The sequence below is a fragment of the Akebia trifoliata genome, chromosome 7, assembly GCF_017979445.1.
Source record: "Akebia trifoliata isolate Shusen 1 chromosome 7, ASM1797944v1, whole genome shotgun sequence".
Lineage (NCBI taxonomy): Eukaryota > Viridiplantae > Streptophyta > Magnoliopsida > Ranunculales > Lardizabalaceae > Akebia > Akebia trifoliata.
Window position 1 is genome coordinate 19,093,779 of NC_141381.1, and position 17,248 is coordinate 19,111,026.

A 17,248-nucleotide genomic window follows, 5' to 3' on the forward strand; every position below is an offset into this window, starting at 1 on the left:
TGCTTCCTTTGTTAAGAAAGTTTATTTTACCATGGTCTTAGCAAAAGAAAGCTAGGGTTTAGAGAGAGGGAGAGTACAAGAGAAAGAGATACCTATAGAGAGAAATATATGGTATTTCTACCACTGTTGCCAATCAATAATTCAAGAGAGACGCCTTCGCCGAAGACATCGCCTTCGTTTGAGAGGGATTTTCGCCTGCTATGGTAGTTCGAGAGTTTGGAGAGAGATAGAAAGAATGAAATGTGGTGGGGAGCTAAAAGTAAAACTATAGAGGGGCTTGGGTTTAATTTTTAGGGATTTACTTATAAATTTGAAAACTTCTGTACGCAAAAGTAAGTTTACACTTTACAGCTGATTAATATAATCTCGACCGTCCCACCTTGCAATATCTGATGGCTCAAAAAACTTGGTGCACTTTAGGGCCGCCGAACCTCTCCTGTATATATATATATATATATATCCACCCTTGGATCCTCCTAAAAAAGGCTTATTTCCAAAAAAATAATTAAAACAACCCTATCTTGAATCTTATAAAAATGTAAATCTTGAAAATGATATATTAACAAAATTTGAATATCAAAATAATTTTTCATCTAAAAAAAATAATTTTATATCATTTAAATAATTAATTATTATTTATACTAATATATTAAATATCATTTTTAGATTTTATCTTAGGCCTCAACTTGTATTGCATACATGTCTTCCTCTCTAACTTAAATATTCTACATTTTCGAAGCTCACTAATTTTTACATTCATCTTCAACATAAATATTTTATCTCTTTCAAAACTCACGAGCAAGATATGGATATTTGGGAGATTGAAGACGAGGTTTAAAAAAAAAAAAAAGAAATTAGAATTTGAAAACTTGGATTGAGATTGAAGGTGGGAGTATTTAGGTCATTCTATATTATAATCTCTTAGAAAAGACTAAAGTCATTAGGTACTCTCATAATTTTCAAAACGCAAGGGATATCCCAAACATTCACCAAGATTCGGAGGACTATTCTCAAAATTACTTTTTCATTACGTAAAACACTCTGTTTTTTTTCTTTCAGACCAGAATCTGTTGCGTGTTTCCGAGTCCCGATCGACCCGCCAAAGATGATGCCGCCGGACCTTCAAACCCGTCCGCATCGCTTCCTCATCTCACCCTCCATTAGTGCTCCAACCTTCTCCGCCTCTAATGGCGGATTCTCACCAGAACGAAACCCTAACCCTAGATCTTCGAATTCGAAGAATTCTCGCTTCTCTCCATCATCGTTCCACCACAATTCCAGAATCGCAATCGCTCTCATCCCCTGCGCAGCTTTCATCCTCGACCTTGGTGGAACCCCAGTCGTCGCAACCCTAACTATCGGTCTCATGATCGCTTACATTCTTGATTCTCTAAGCTTGAAGTATGGATCCTTCTTCGGAATCTGGTTCTCTCTCCTCGCTTCGCAGCTCGTATTCTTCTTCAGTTCGAATCTCTTTTTGTCCAATTCGTTACCAATCGCTGTTCTTGCATCTCTTCTATGCGCCAAGACGAATTTTTTGATTGGAGTTTGGGCGTCTCTTCAGTTCAAATGGATCCAAATCGAGAATCCATCAATCGTTCTAGCTCTCGAGCAGGTTTTGTTCGCTTGTGTACCGATAACTGCTTCTTCGTTGTTTACTTGGGCGACAATCTCTGCTGTTGGTATGAGTAATGCTTCTTACTATCTAATGGTGTTTTCTTGCTTTTTTTACTGGTTGTTTTCGGTTCCGCGTGTTTCTTCATTCAAATCGAAGCAAGATGAAAACCTAATTCTCGGTCCATTGGAGAGCTGTATCCATACTTTGTTTATTATCTTCTTTCCTTTGTTGTTTCACATTGCTTCTCACCACGCAATTGTATTTTCTTCGATTTGTGATCTGTTTTTACTTTTCTTTATCCCTTTTTTATTCCAACTCTATGCCTCGACAAGGGGAGCACTGTGGTGGGTTACTAAGAACGCAGAGCAACTGCATAGTATTCGTGTGGTTAACGGTGCCATTGCATTGGTGGTTGTTGTCTTATGCTTGGAGATAAGGGTTGTTTTCCATTCGTTTGGACAATACATACAAGTCCCACCACCTCTGAATTATCTTCTTGTGACTTTTACGATGCTCGGAGGGGCGGCCGCAGTGGGTTCTTATGCTGTTGGTATGATTGCTGATAGGTTCAGTTCAGTGGTGTTCACGGCTTTGTTTGTTCTAGTCAGTGCTGTTGGTGCAATTGTCATTGGCTTCCCTATATTGGTATCGATTTTACCTTTTTTATGATTTGCTCTGGTTCTAAAATACCTGCCCCGCTTGATTTGATAAGTTGTAACAAGTTTAGATGTAGAGGATTGATATCGCTTATATTGGTATGCTTTGTCTGCTATTTTTCTCTTAATTTAATTTGGTTTATAGAAAATGAACTCTTTACTGCTTCAATCTCCATATTAAATAATATGATGATTCAAACCGTCTAACCAGTTTGTTTGTTGGGTCCCAACCATGCCCCACCCCACTTCACTAATGATAATTTGGTGGCGATCTCCTTTGTCACATTTTCTTTCTTCCTTTCTATTTTCATTTTTGAATTTAACCTATTTTAAGTTGAAGGAGGTATCTTTTGGAGGATTGAAGTCCACTAAGTATTGTTACTTGCGAAACTCTTGCAAACGATGATATCCATATAATTCATTATGTTGAATATAATTGTATTGATGCGATACAATCTCAATATTGATACTCCATTACTTGTGAAATTCTTGCAAACAATTAGGACATAAAATGGGTCGGATTTTATCCGAAATTCGAGTGATTTGAATATGAATTTAGTGGGGTTGGTTCCTTTGAGTATATCCGAAAAAAGGGTCAGATATTGATGTCCCTTGAGTTGAGTTGGATTTGGAACCATCCCTATACCCGCCTAGATCCGAATGATATATTACTTTGAAAATTATATTTATATATTTTTCAAGATATCGTTCTTCAATCAACAAGTGTTGGGTGCATTGGCTCAGGCCTCCCTTCAAAAAGGGAGAGGTCTTGAGTTCAAACTTCCTTTTAGCCATCCTTAGGGATTTTTCAAGCTGACTAAACCAAATAAATTAATTCTGTCGGGTTGGATCCTGATACAGGTTTAGTGGAATCAAAATGGTTCGGATATGGATTTAGCTAATAGGATCTGAGTAGGATTTGGGTCTGGATAAAAAAATACGGATATGGTATACGTGTATCCTGCCCAAACCCGACCCATTTTAAGTCCTACAAATGATCATATCCAAGTATTTCATTACTTACGTAAGTCGAAATCTCTAGAAAAGTGAGAAGAAGACCAAGAGTTATATGGTTTCTACCCCAGAAAGAGAAAAGAAGGCCAAGAGTAATATGGATTGAGGTAGTGAGAAAATATCTAAACATACATGCGCTGAGAAAAAGATATAAAATACTTTGGGTAAATTGGATTGAAAAGTGAGGTTCATTTTGTCAATGTTGGAGGTAAGGCATAGATGAAGATGAAGAATTGAAGATTACATTATTTAAGTGTTTTAAGATTGGCTAGAGCTTCCCTAAAGTTATATAGGATTGGGTACTTTTGAAGGGACGAGATATGTCACACCTCAAAAACTCAACCCGAATCCCCATGATTCCCAAGCTGAATCCCGAGGCATGATATAAAACCCCTATCATGATAATCAATACATAAACGTAAACAACAAATAATATAACTATGTCATACCTGATCATTGCTCAACAGAACAGATACGTATCCTCAAACATCAGAACACTTGACATATATACATAAAACAGTAATGACATAATACGGTGTTCATAATTACATAACAAAAACGACAGCTAAAGACTTAAACCTAACTCTAGTTTAAGACTCATTACTAGTAATACCCATGCTCCACTCCTAGAAGCTTAGACTGATCATCTATAAGGCCATGGTACTGAGCCTCTTCGGAAGGATCACCTAAACCAGGTGCGCCTGAAATTTGTGATGTCGTAGGGATAAGTAACAGGGGAGTTACCCAGTAGGGGAATCTTACAATTCTAAATAACAGCATCCTATATGCAGTTTAAACATTTTAGGAATTCATAAATCATGCATATTTGATATTCAACACAATTGAAAATAATTGAACACCGATGTCATAAAACTTAGTAGGAAATTGAAACACTTAAAAATCTGAAGAAACAATTATTCATAATATAACATTAAATAATAGAGTACTATAATAGAGAGTTGAGGGTCACGACTGATGTGAACATCTCAGTCAAAATACGATTATTCCAATACTTCACCAGTGTGGAACCCCACCGTTAGTTCTTGATTCTATGGTCAGCCTTTGCCACAATTTGGGTAACTGTTTTCCGGCTCAGGTTGGTCATTGACCAAGGTCTTAAGAAATGGGCCAAATCAAGTAGGTCATTTTTTCTTGACTACTCTAGACTATTAATGATCATTAACTAGTCATTTTCATCTATGCCAATCTGGCATGCATGTGATCCTCGATAATCTCTATCAATCATACAACTATCTACATCTTGTTCTCTATTAAAGATAGAAAGGAAATTCCCGGATTTCTGTTGTGATGTTGTGTTCTTATGCATCTCATAATACATAAGAACTCAAACAACGCAACTGTTATCCTTGAATAACATATCGTTTCGGAAATGTCACAATATGTTATTCTTTATAGGTTTTCACAATCTCTTTAATAAATCACTAAAATACTACATATAAGTATTTATTTTCTTTTCAAAACGTATTGAAAGTAAAACATACACGTGTTTTAAATACCCAGTCCACTTTTAAATGTACAGTCACATCTCTCTTTTATTTTTCTTTCTTTCGTGTCTTACACAACCCTTAGTCGAATCATTTCTCTCATTCGTGTCTTTCACAGTCTATGACTCATCACTTCATCTTTTCTCTTTTTTTCGTGTCTTATACGGCATACGCCGAAGCATCTCACTAACTGGGTATTTTAAAAACACAACAATCAATTGAGAACTCGTTTTCATATTTTATTTTAATAAATTATTTTTCTTACTCAACTTTTTAATTAGAAGCAGTTCTTGGAAATCTATCACCAAAACGATTAAAGTAAATTGTCCACTAATTTAACTTATTCAAAATCATGATTGTCTATAAAATATGAATAAAATATATGAATTGTGTATAAAAACAACTTATATAGTTGCTGTATTTTTTTAATAAGTACAAAATACGTATAAAATATGTATAAAGTAACAAATGGTTTGAGCATTCAATCTAAGTATACATAGTAAAATATTATATAAAAACAACAACTTTTATAGTGCTGTGTTTTATATTTAACACGTATAAATATGTATAAAACACGTATAACGTACGTATAAAACAATAATTTTTTTTATCCTTTTATCTAGCATACATGTTGTGTCAATTTTATACAAAAACAACAACTTTCATAGTTGTTGTATATTATTTTTAGCATAGATAAATACATATAAAACATGTATAAACCAACTACAAGCATGTAATAATTTTTTTAAACAAAACAACAACTACTAGCATGCTTTAAACTCATAAAAACAATAATATAAATATATATAAAGTATGTGCATGTTGTAGAAAAAAAATTATAAAACAACTTTAGTTTTAAAATTACTAAATCAAAATTGTTTTAAAAACAAAACAAATTCTATTTTACAACTATAAAATCAGCAATATATTTTTTTTAAATTTTACTAAAACTATCATAAAGAGTTGCAAGGGCCTACTTCTTTGCTTTTTTTTCTTTTCCTTTCCCTTTTTCTTTTAGCTTTCTTCTTTCTTTTCTCTTCCTTTTTCCTTCTTACTTTTCTCTATCTTCTTTGTGTAGAAAGTGAAACAAAAAAAAAAATCAGCTAATATCATATTTAGAAATTATCAAATAATATCTAGATATTTTAAATATCTAGATATTGTTAAAAAAAAATTTAATTCTTTTAGAATTTCTTAAAAAAATTGGACTTTAGTCAATTTGACTTAGTCAAAGTTGTTTGACCAGAATTGACTTGACTTGAGTCAAAATAGTTGACTTGACTTGAGTCAATAATGGTTGACCTCGTCAACCTTAGTTGACTTGGTCAATATATATATATATATATATGGGGACGGTTCAACAGCCCTAAAGTTTGCCAAGTTTGGTGCCAAACATTTTTCAAAATATGGGTTACAAGCATTGGAATGAGCTGATTTTTTGTGAGGATGATCTCTATGATGAGGAGATCATCCTCACCAAAAATCAGCCTATTCCAAAGCTTCTAACCCCATCAAAAGTGATTTACAAAAATTGGACGGTCCACGATTCTTCAACTTGTAAACTAGGGTTAGGAGTTTCAAAATGAGCTGATTTTTTTGTGAGGATGATCTCTTCACCGTAGAGATCATCCTCACAAAAAATCAGCCTATTCCAAAACTTCTAACCCCATCAAAAGTGATTTACAAAAAATGTTTGGCACCAAACTTGGCAAACTTTAGGGCTGCCGAACCGCTCCCTATATATATATATATATTTTGAACATTACAAGATATGTGCGTGTCTTGGCCTTGAGAAAAGATGTAGTTTTAGATAGAGTTGGATGGAAATTTGGAAGTCATTTTGTCAACCCCAGTATTTGGGATAAGGTGTCGATGAAATGAGCATTACATTAGTGAAGTGGTTTAAGATTGGCTAGAGCTTCCTTGTGCATAGGATGTGGTATTGAAAGGACAAATATTTGTGTGTTTGTCTTCGGGCTTTTATGTAATAGAAATTTAAATGAAGAGAAAAATTCTTATATCCCATTTAGAACCTTGCTAGGTCTCAATGGGAATGTATTTTCGTGTTCTGAGGTGTGTGTGGAGATCTGACTTTTCTAGGTGGTAAAAAAAATTCTCCCAAGGAATATTAACCTTGTTCAATTTACAAAATCTCGTGTGTCTCAATCGAATCGTTTCCTCCCATTCAATGGTTTTGGAGATAATTAGTTTTCAAAAGAATTATATAAATTTATCTTCAAGTGGATCTAAAAAATAGTAGCTAGTTCGTTCGTTGGGGGGTATAAGGAAGAAAACTTCATATTGAGATTTTTTCTGATCGGTAAGCCTGTTTTTAATGAGTTTAGTAATTCAGTGTTGGCTGGATTCAAACCTAGGCCTTTGGTATCATCACCTAAATATTTTACTAAGCTAATTGGCACCTGCAAAACTTCATAGTAAGATTGTTAATGTCAATATGGGATGGTACATAGACATGAAATTGAAGTATTGGTTACTAAGGTGTTATACTTAGCCGAAAATAAAGAGGGTTGTTTTTGGCACCCCAACTTTTACTTATTACACTCCAATTTCTTAAATTATTTATTACACCCCAATTAATGAGTAAAACACACTTAAAACATTACAAAGGTTTGGCTCAAATTATAATCTCAACATCACAAAACATTATAACACTCCAACAATTTCAATAATTGTTTACAATTATAATTAGGCTCATATAAAATCCTTAACCCAAAATGTCACACCCCAAATCCTAACACGTATCCCCATGATTAAGTGTTAGAATCTTGAGGTATGAGATATTTCCCATACAGTGATAAACACATAACTCAACAATTTCAGACAATGATATCATATATTGCAGTAGAAGCATTACTAAATATAATACATAAACAAAAGCAGCAATTCTTTCTCACAGCTCCTTTTATTTATATATAACAAAAGGAAATATTGACACGTACTACCAAGAATATATTAACCTGCTTTCTCAACTAAACCAACAACTCTATCTACTAAAGCTCACAACACACAAACCTACTGATCCTAAAATTGCAGCAATCCTAAAGCTAATCATCAATCACTGGAACTTCCTAAAATTGAGATGATTAGTAGGGTGAGTAACATGGGAGTTACCTAGCAGGAGACGTATATTTCTAAATCATAATCCTAATATGCAGATTAATCACATTAGAAGCAATTTTAAAAATATGCATGTTTTATTTCAAAATTTCAAAATATCAAATGCAAAAACAATCAAATTAACATTCTAAAATAGTTGTTTTAAATAATTTAACTGAAATAATGTAAATGTAAACATCTGTAAATCATCTCGGCATCCACAATAATATGCAATCAATGATAGTGTGTTAGAATAGAGGTTGAGGACCACGATTAATGTGAACATCTCAGTCAAGATACGTATATGCTCCAATACTTTACCAGTGTGGAACTCCACCGTTAGTTCTTGATTTTGTGGCCAATAAGGCAAACCAATAGAAGTAGCTGTTTATCTGGCTTAGGTTGGCTGTTGACCAAGACAATAGTGAAACATGCCTCCATAACGTGAGGCAAATCCGTTCGACTACTCTAGGTTACTAATGATCATTGACTAGCCAGCTATGTCTATACTCATCAAGCATGCATGTGAATCTCAAATGACTCTAGTCTTATATAGAGTACCTTTACATGTTGTTCTTTGTTAAAGGTAGAAGGGAATTTCCTGGATATCGAGAGGTGCTGATCTCCAAAGCATCCCATACTAGTAGGGAGATCAGACATCTCAATCTATATCCTGAAGTAGCGTGTCTCTCTCGCTTTGGAAAATTACAACCAACTATTCTTTATAGCTATTGTCTTTTTTGAAACATTAAACTTCATTTTTTTTTTCGAAACATTAAACTTTTATCTTTTTCAAACATGAAACTTTTTGTATTTTCAAAATATAAATCAAATTGAAAAGTAACACTCAGTATGAGTATGAATACCCAATCTTTCTGTGAAATACCATATCGTCACAACATTCACCTCACAATCTTGTAAGCTAAAACCAGGAAAAGAAATAACACCTCACGATCACGTGAGCCATATTTAGGAAAATAAAGCACACCTTGTGATCACGCGAGATATATCTAGGAACATAAAGCACACTTCGTGATCATGTGAGCTAAATCTAGGTATATAAAAGCACATCTCGCGATCACACATGCTAAATCTAATGTACTTGGGTATTCATACACCATACAAATTAAAAAGTACAATAATACTAGCAATAACATAAAATCAGGATCTTTTTTGAAAAATCATTTTTTTCTCACCAGTCCAAACCTTGGAATTCTATTATACAGTTAATAAAATTATTCTTGACATCACAATAAAATTTCTTTCAAAAATCCATTTTATTTTTCAAAAGCAATTTTAAAGCACAACTTTTACAATAAAAGCTTTTTGTTGCATGTTAATGCCAACAAACAAAATATCCTATAACATAATACAACATCTATAGATCCAAATTCTAAACTAACATGCATGATATTTTTTGTCAAAATACATACATTGAATATAAATTTCGAAATAATCATTACTTTGAAATAAAAAAAGTTTTAAAACAAATTTACGACTACAATTAAGAAATTGTAAGTTCTTTACCTTATTGGGTTCAATTCTTAGCTTCTAAACTCGACATTCTGAATCTATATTCAACTAGTCATGGCGTCTAATTCACTTTCTAACAAGATCAAAACTTAAATACAACATGAATAAACAAACAAGGTTTAGATTCGACTTCTCTCAATAGATTCAACATAAATGAATATGAATTAGCTTTTTATATTTTATATATATGGACAACGTTCGGTTGCAAAAATGGGAGCCATAGTCCTAGCCAAAGTTTTGTCCTATATGGGCTAAAAGTTTCGGAATGGGCTGCATTTTTTTTAGGATGATCTCTATGGTGAGGAGATTTTCCTCACTAAAAATCAGTTCATTCCGAAACTTCTAAACCCCCCCCCCCCATCAAAATTGGTTCCAAATTGATGGTAAAAATTGACGGTCCACGATTCTTCAACTTATAAAGTGGGGTTAGAAGTTTTTAGATGGGCTGATTTTTTGTGAGGATGGTCTCCTCACCATAGAGATCACCCTCACAAAAAATCAATTCATTCTGAAACTTTTAGTCCATATAGGACAAAATACTTTGGCTGTTGAACCCAACTTAGGGCTGTCAACGGATACATATCCGATCGGATAATGCTATATCCGAATTCGAATTCGATCGGATATCACTAATGAATATTCGAATTCGTATCCGAATAAATTATCGGATATCCGATATTATCTGATTCGAATCCGAAATTTAATATTCGAAAATTATCCGAAATTTAAATCCGAAATTTATATCTGAGAATATTCGAAATTTATATTTGAAATTTATATTTGAAATTATGGAAAACAGCTTTCCAAGATCTGCAAGAGGGAGAGAGGGAGAGGGAGAATGAGTACTAGCAACGAGTCTAACCGGCGATGTCATGACCGCGAGGGGTTGTCGACTTGTCGCCTGTCGGGCTGAGCCACTGAGAGAGATTCCAACGGTGAGGTGAGTGCCAGACTGCGAGGGGTTGAGATCGTTGAACGGTTGAAATCTTGAAGACGATGAAGCCTGAAGGGCGATGGCCGATGGTCGATGGCAATGGCGATGGCTGAGCCGCTGAGTTACAGAATGGGTTCGAGAGTTCGAGTGTTCGACTGAGAGAGAGAGAGAGAGAGAATACGTACCTGCATACTCGCCGGCGGGAGAAGGAACTCGCAACCCCGCACGGTCGAAACCCCGCACGGTCGAAACCCCACCCTCGGTTTTCTTCGATTGGTTCGTGTGGTTGAGGGTGAGAGAAGATAAAAAGAAATAAAGTTTTTGTTGTAAAATAGGAATACACAGCATAGGTATACATATATAAATATTTTGTTGTAAAACATGAATATAGCATACATATGTTATATCGGAGTGGATATTATCGAATCGGATATTGCAATATCCGAATTCGTATCTGAAATTCATTCGAATTTTAAAATAACATCCGAATCCGAATTCGATATCCGAAATTTTCAGATAATATCCGATTTTTCGAATTCGAATTCGGATTCGAATTTCGGCTATCCATTGACACCCTTAACCCAACCTATATATATTCTTCTAAAACATCTTTTTGGATCAAATAACTTAAATCATCAAATCAAACTCACTCAAAAGTCAAAACTATATAAGTATAATTTCAAAGTAATATATCCTTCAGATCTAGACGGATATAGGGATGGATCCATATCTGATTTCGGTCAAGGGACATCAACCCATTTTTTATTCAGATATACTCAAATGAACCAAACCCGCTAAATTTGGATTTGGACCATTCGGATTTTGGAAAAAATCCAAATCCATTTTGTGCCCTATCTAGAAGATTATTAAGTGCTTGACTTTTCTCTCCCTTTAACATAAGTTGGACTCCCCCTTTCTCAATCTTGGAGTTGTTTGCTGGCTCTTTGGAGGATGTTTCGTTTTCCAGTTTACTAGAGTATTTGGAAGGAGAGATAAAATGACCTTTGAGGATTTGAGGAAAGTTTGCATGATATAATTTTGGATGTGAATGGCTAATTTGTTTATCTAGTCCAACACGTTCAAAGAATTCAAGGTTATTTTCTTTGAGGATTTTGTTTTCTAGTGGAGGTGATGTTGTATGAGGAGGGTTGACAGTTTTAGGCCCTCTTTCGGGGTATTCCCTTTTATGTATATTTGGTAGTCTCTAGGCCTCCTTGTATGAGGAGGGTTGACAGTTTTAGGCCCTCTTTCGGGGTATTCCTTTTATGCATATTTGGTAGTCTCTAGGCCTCCTTGACTTCTGGCTACTGTATCTTCTTTCTTCTTTTTCTTTTTTCTCTTGTATTATTGTTGTTTTTTAAACCCACTTATTCGAAAAAGAAAACAACTAAAACCAAGAGTTCATACTTACTATCCAAGCATTCACTGAATGAAAGATGTTATTCGTGTATATGATGCTCATGATCCTTCTTGGGGATATGTATGTTTCAAAACCTTTTTGTAGTCTTAGGCTATCATTGCAAATATAGATTAGTTGGGCAATTTGTACAAAGTAATTGTTTTTTCTTTTTCTTCTTTGATAGGTAAAGTAAATGGTTGTTTCTCTGTGTATGATGCTTTGTCACGTTTTCTGTTAAACTAACCTCTATGAGCATCCGCATGATAGTAAGTAATAACCAGAAAATGTTACCTGTGGGCTATGCTACCTTCGGCTATTGCTTGGGGGATTTGGAACGAGAGAAATAACTGGGTGTTCAATGGCAAGAGTAGAAGCTCGTATGTAGGTTTTTTGGAGATCTTGGGCTTTTTATACCTATGGTCCAATCAAAACATAGAGTTCGCGGGGACTTCTTTTGATGATTTTGTTTTTAGATGTGACTCTTTATGTAACCATTGATGTTGTATGCTCTTTTTCTTTGTTGTTCTTTGTGCGGCTTTCTCGGCCTCCTTGTATTCTGCTTTTCCTCTTGCAATATATTATACTTCCAAAAAAAAAAAGTAATAACATCAAAGTTGTTTGTCCTCTTTATTTTGCAGTTGATTCCACTTCCTTTAATATCTGGCTTTTATCTAGCTAGATTTTTTATGACAAAGAGCCTGCCATCGTACTTTGCATTTGTCACTCTTGCGAGCTTGATGGTTGTTTGGTTTGTTTGGCACAACTTCTGGGATCTCAACATTTGGTTAGCTGGAATATCTCTGAAATCCTTCTGTAAGCTGATAACTGCAAATGTAATACTGGCTATGGCTGTTCCGGGTTTTGCACTTCTCCCTCCCAAACTCCGTTTCCTAACCGAGGTTGGTCTTATAAGCCATGCATTGCTGCTATGCCACATAGAGAATCGGATTTTCAATTATTCCAACATATACTATTATGGGTCGGATGATGTGATGTATCCAAGCTATATGGTTATCATTACGACTTTTATGGGCCTGGCTTTGGCAAGGAGACTGATTGTAGATCATCGTATCAGACCAAAGGTGTTCTGGATTTTAACTTGTCTGTATTCCTCAAAGCTGGCTATGCTTTTTATTACATCAAAATCCGTTCTTTGGGTGTCAGCTGTTCTTCTTCTGGCTATTTCTCCCCCATTGCTGCTTTACAAGTATTTTCGCTGGCCTAGTCGTTTATGTCTTATTTCTTCACACTTTTTGAATCCATGTGGAAACAACCTGTTGGTTTTGTTAAATTACTTGATTGAAATTATGCAGGGAGAAATCCAAAGGAGCTTCAAAAATGAAAGCTTGGCAAGGTTATGCTCATGCTGGTGTGATTGCTATATCTACCTGGATGTGTCGTGAAACAATTTTTGAGGTTTTACAATGGTCGAATGGAAATCCTCCTTCCAATGGCTTACTTTTGGGATTTTGTATTATTTTGACGGGAGTGGCTTGCATACCCATAGTTGCTCTCCACTTTTCTCACGTCCAGGTATGTGTTTCACTGTATTTTCTGTTTGTGCTTTTTATATTGTTCTCTCTTTTGAACATGACATTAGAAATCAAATTGTTTACATGAAACTCTGTTAGATTCATAATTATAAACTAACTAATATTTTATAATGGGATATGATCAATTTCTAGGATTGAGAAACTCTAATTTGAACACCAGGGTTTGATAAAATAGAGTGCAGCCCTGACTGTGTAACTAAGCATAGTAGTGAGCCAAGCTATGTTCTCTCCAGTTGGAGAGATTTTTGTGTGAGTCATATTATCAGGGAACAATGGCATGATGCTTGATGTAGGATAATCTAAATTTGTTTGATTCTAAGGTTCTACATGGGAGTGGTGGTGAAAAGGCTATTTGGATGGTGATGAAGAAGAAGAAAAATTGTTGAAAGATCTCTTTTTAAGAAAAAAAGTTTAAAATGGCTCTATGTTGAAATGGTAAAATTTTGCAATTAGGGTTTGGGGAAGATTTAAAGTACTTGGTTGGGGTTAGGTAACATGGTATAGAGTAGATTTAGGAAGAGGTTAATAATATAAGTGTGTATGGTTTAGGAAGGATTTGATGAGTTTCTTGATGGGAGTTAGAGGATTCTTTGATGGATTCAATAATTCAAGAATTCAAGTATCAAGAATCAAGATTTCAAAATTTCTTGAAAATTAAGAAAACATAAAAAAGGATAGGAAATATATAAGATTCAAGGAAAAATGAGATAAAAGAGAAAAAGATAGATGATGTGATAATTGGACGGATACATCTTTCTCATTTATTCACTCTTTATTCTATGCAAGTTACTTGTAATTTAGCTTAGTCGAATTAAAGATTCTTTCTTGCTCCCGTGCAGTCTGCGAAGAGATGCCTAGTGCTGGCTGTGGCAACGGGACTGCTATTTATACTCTTGCAGCCGCCAATTCCCTTGTCATGGGCTTTCCGCTCAGACATGATCAAGATGGCTCATTACTCTACTGATGATATCTCTATCTATGGCTTTGTGACATCAAAGCCAACATGGCCATCTTGGTTACTCATTGTAGCTATCTTGTTCACACTGGCAGCAGTTACCTCCATCATCCCTATCAAGTATGTAGTTGAGTTGAGAGCCTTTTATGCTGTCGGAGTTGGGATTGCACTTGGTATCTACATTTCTGCTGAGTACTTCCTCCAGGCAACAGTTCTACATGTCCTCATTGTTGCTACAATGGTCTGCACTTCTGTCTTTGTGGTCTTCACTCATTTCCCATCTGCTTCAAGTACAAGGGTCCTTCCTTGGATGTTTGCTCTAATTGTGGCTCTCTTCCCTGTCACGTACTTACTGGAGGGCCAGCTAAGATCGAAAAACTTCCTTGTCGATGGTGGAGTTGGAGAAGAGGGAGAAGAAAACAGCAAGCTCATCACATTATTGGCGGTTGAAGGTGCGAGGACCTCTCTCCTTGGATTATATGCTGCAATCTTCATGCTTATAGCACTGGAGATAAAGTTTGAGCTGGCTTCATTGATGCATGAGAAGGCTCAAGATAAGGGTTTCGTGCAGAATCGATCCGGCCAGAGCAGCTCTGTCAGTTTCCCTTCTAAAATGAGGCTCATGCAACAGCGACGAGTCTTAGCAGTGCCAACCTTCACTATTAAGAGGTTGGTTTCCGAGGGCGCTTGGATGCCCTCTATTGGTAATGTTTCTACAGTGATGTGCTTTGCTATATGTTTGATCTTGAACGTTAGTCTTACCGGTGGTTCAAACCAAGCCATATTCTTCTTGGCTCCAATCTTACTTCTTCTCAACCAGGACTCTGATTTTGTTGCTGGATTCAAGGAAAAACAAAGATATTTTCCAGTAACAATGGTAATCTCTGCTTACTTGGTCTTGACGTCTATGTACATGATATGGGAAGAGGTCTGGCATGGAAATTCTGGGTGGGGGCTCGAAGTTGGAGGGCCAGACTGGTTCTTTGCAGTCAAGAATACTGCCCTCCTCATTGTTACATTTCCGAGTCACATCCTCTTCAATCGCTTCGTGTGGAGCCTTACAAAGAAGACAGACCCCACACCAATACTAACAATGCCCCTCAATCTACCATCTGTCATAATAACTGATGTGATCAAGATTAGGATATTGGGGCTATTAGGAATTATTTATTCCTTGGCCCAGTATCTGATTGCTCGACAGCTACATATTACGGGACTGAAGTATATTTAAACAAGAAAGTACTCTGTAAAATATTGTAGAGTAGTTTTCAAATGAGATGGGCAAGGCCCAAGTTTTCTCAATTATATAGTATTTGCTTAGAGACATTTTTTTGTAGGTGAAGGAAACATTATCTTAAATCTTGGTATTCGTCTCATCTCATCTCATCTCATCCCCCATAGATATCGAGTTAACTTGCCTGCTCCGCAACATCTCATCTTGGATGAGATTTAACTGTTTCACTCAGCTTATTGTTATTTTTGGGATTGGCTAGTTGCAGATCACCAAGTACTACTGCACTTCCATCACTTAAAATATCCCCTGTGCAGTGTGCATTCCATGGGATGGATTGCACTAAAAAGGTTTTCCCTCCTTTGGAAATTCAAATCAATTGTATAATATATATACTTTACCTTATTTGGAAGTTTAAGTCCTATTTTTCATCTTCTTCTATTTCGTACCTTATTTGGAGGTTGCATTCTTGTTTTTTCTTTTTTGAAGTCCCAAGTTATCCTTCTTTTTTGGGAAGAGAGAGAGAGAGGAACTAGGTTTGTTCAAGTGAGTTAGGGATGGCAATTTTGCCTTTGCCCTACCGGTGCTCCGCCCATATAGGGTTAAATTTTCACACCTTTAAAATGGTTTTGGGGCAGCTTTGGTATTAAAAATAAAAACCAAATTGGATTCAGGGTGGCGACGATGGATGGTTTTTATATACCCTGTTCTGCCAACCCGCCCTGCCCCTCAAGAGAGTTTATATTGGCACCCCATCATTTACTTATCTCATATGTAAAAGTTGGGTTGCTTCTTCCAAGTTCTTATTAGGATTTGCTTGATTAAAAAATTGGAAATTACCAAATTAGATTGAGAGTTAGTAAAAAAAAAAAAAATAGTGTTAAAATGCGGAACAGGCGGGGCTGGGTTGACAAATTTAAACCCGAGTCCGGGGTGGGGTGGGTTCGGGGTGAATATAACTAATCGGGACGAGATTAAGCTAAAATCAGCCCAAACCTGCCCAGTTGCCATCCTCACTAGTGAGGTGCTATTAATAGGGATTTTAAAGTAGTCGTTCCCTTTTTTATATTACTTTGTAGACATTTAAATTATTAAAAATTAATTATTTTTGTAAAAATAAAAAAATAAAAAAATAAAAAAACGTTTTTAATATTAAACAAGGCAAATGGCCCGCTTGTTTATAATATAATGTGATCTTGATCAGGTTTAGATTAGTTGATGAATCATCCAAATGGGGTTAAAGTCTGAATATCCATTGTAAAGAAATAAAAATAAAAAAATTGGATACGATCCGATCTATAGCATCCACATCATCTTGCAAGATGAAAGAGATCACTCGGACAATATTTTAAAAATTTTGGCCAAAACAATAGAACTCAGCCGGCAATTTTGTAGATTTTGATTATTTATCATATAAACAAAACCTGATTTTATGACTAAACATCTTCTAATTTATGTTATTTTATAATTATTTTCATTTAAATATATTTACAAATAAATCGAATCATTTGAGACAAGTTATCTTTTCCAAGACAACTTGGTTTCATTCATGGATGAGACGAGTCGTGAAACTGAGTTTTGATACCATGTACAAAAGTAACAAGGTCTATATCAGCTCAAGCCTGTACATGGGGCAGTCGAAAAATGTGATGGGTGTGTAGTTGAATAGAGAGAGAAAGAGAGTGTGCACTATTCTCTAAGATTTAAAAATGAAAAACAAGTCAGGAAAGAAA

General features: G+C 35.4%; 1 protein-coding gene across 1 annotated transcript; it reads left to right on the forward strand.

The window, feature by feature from the left end:
* The first annotated feature begins 1,040 nt into the window (after positions 1-1,040).
* Positions 1,041-15,589, forward strand: LOC147398321 (uncharacterized). Its single transcript, XM_086447471.1, has 4 exons — positions 1,041-2,263; positions 12,415-12,983; positions 13,090-13,309; positions 14,169-15,589. Exons 1-4 carry the CDS (start codon positions 1,106-1,108, stop codon positions 15,513-15,515), a joined length of 3,294 nt encoding a protein of 1,097 aa, XP_086303597.1. The 5' UTR covers positions 1,041-1,105; the 3' UTR covers positions 15,516-15,589.
* Positions 15,590-17,248: the final 1,659 nt, after the last annotated feature.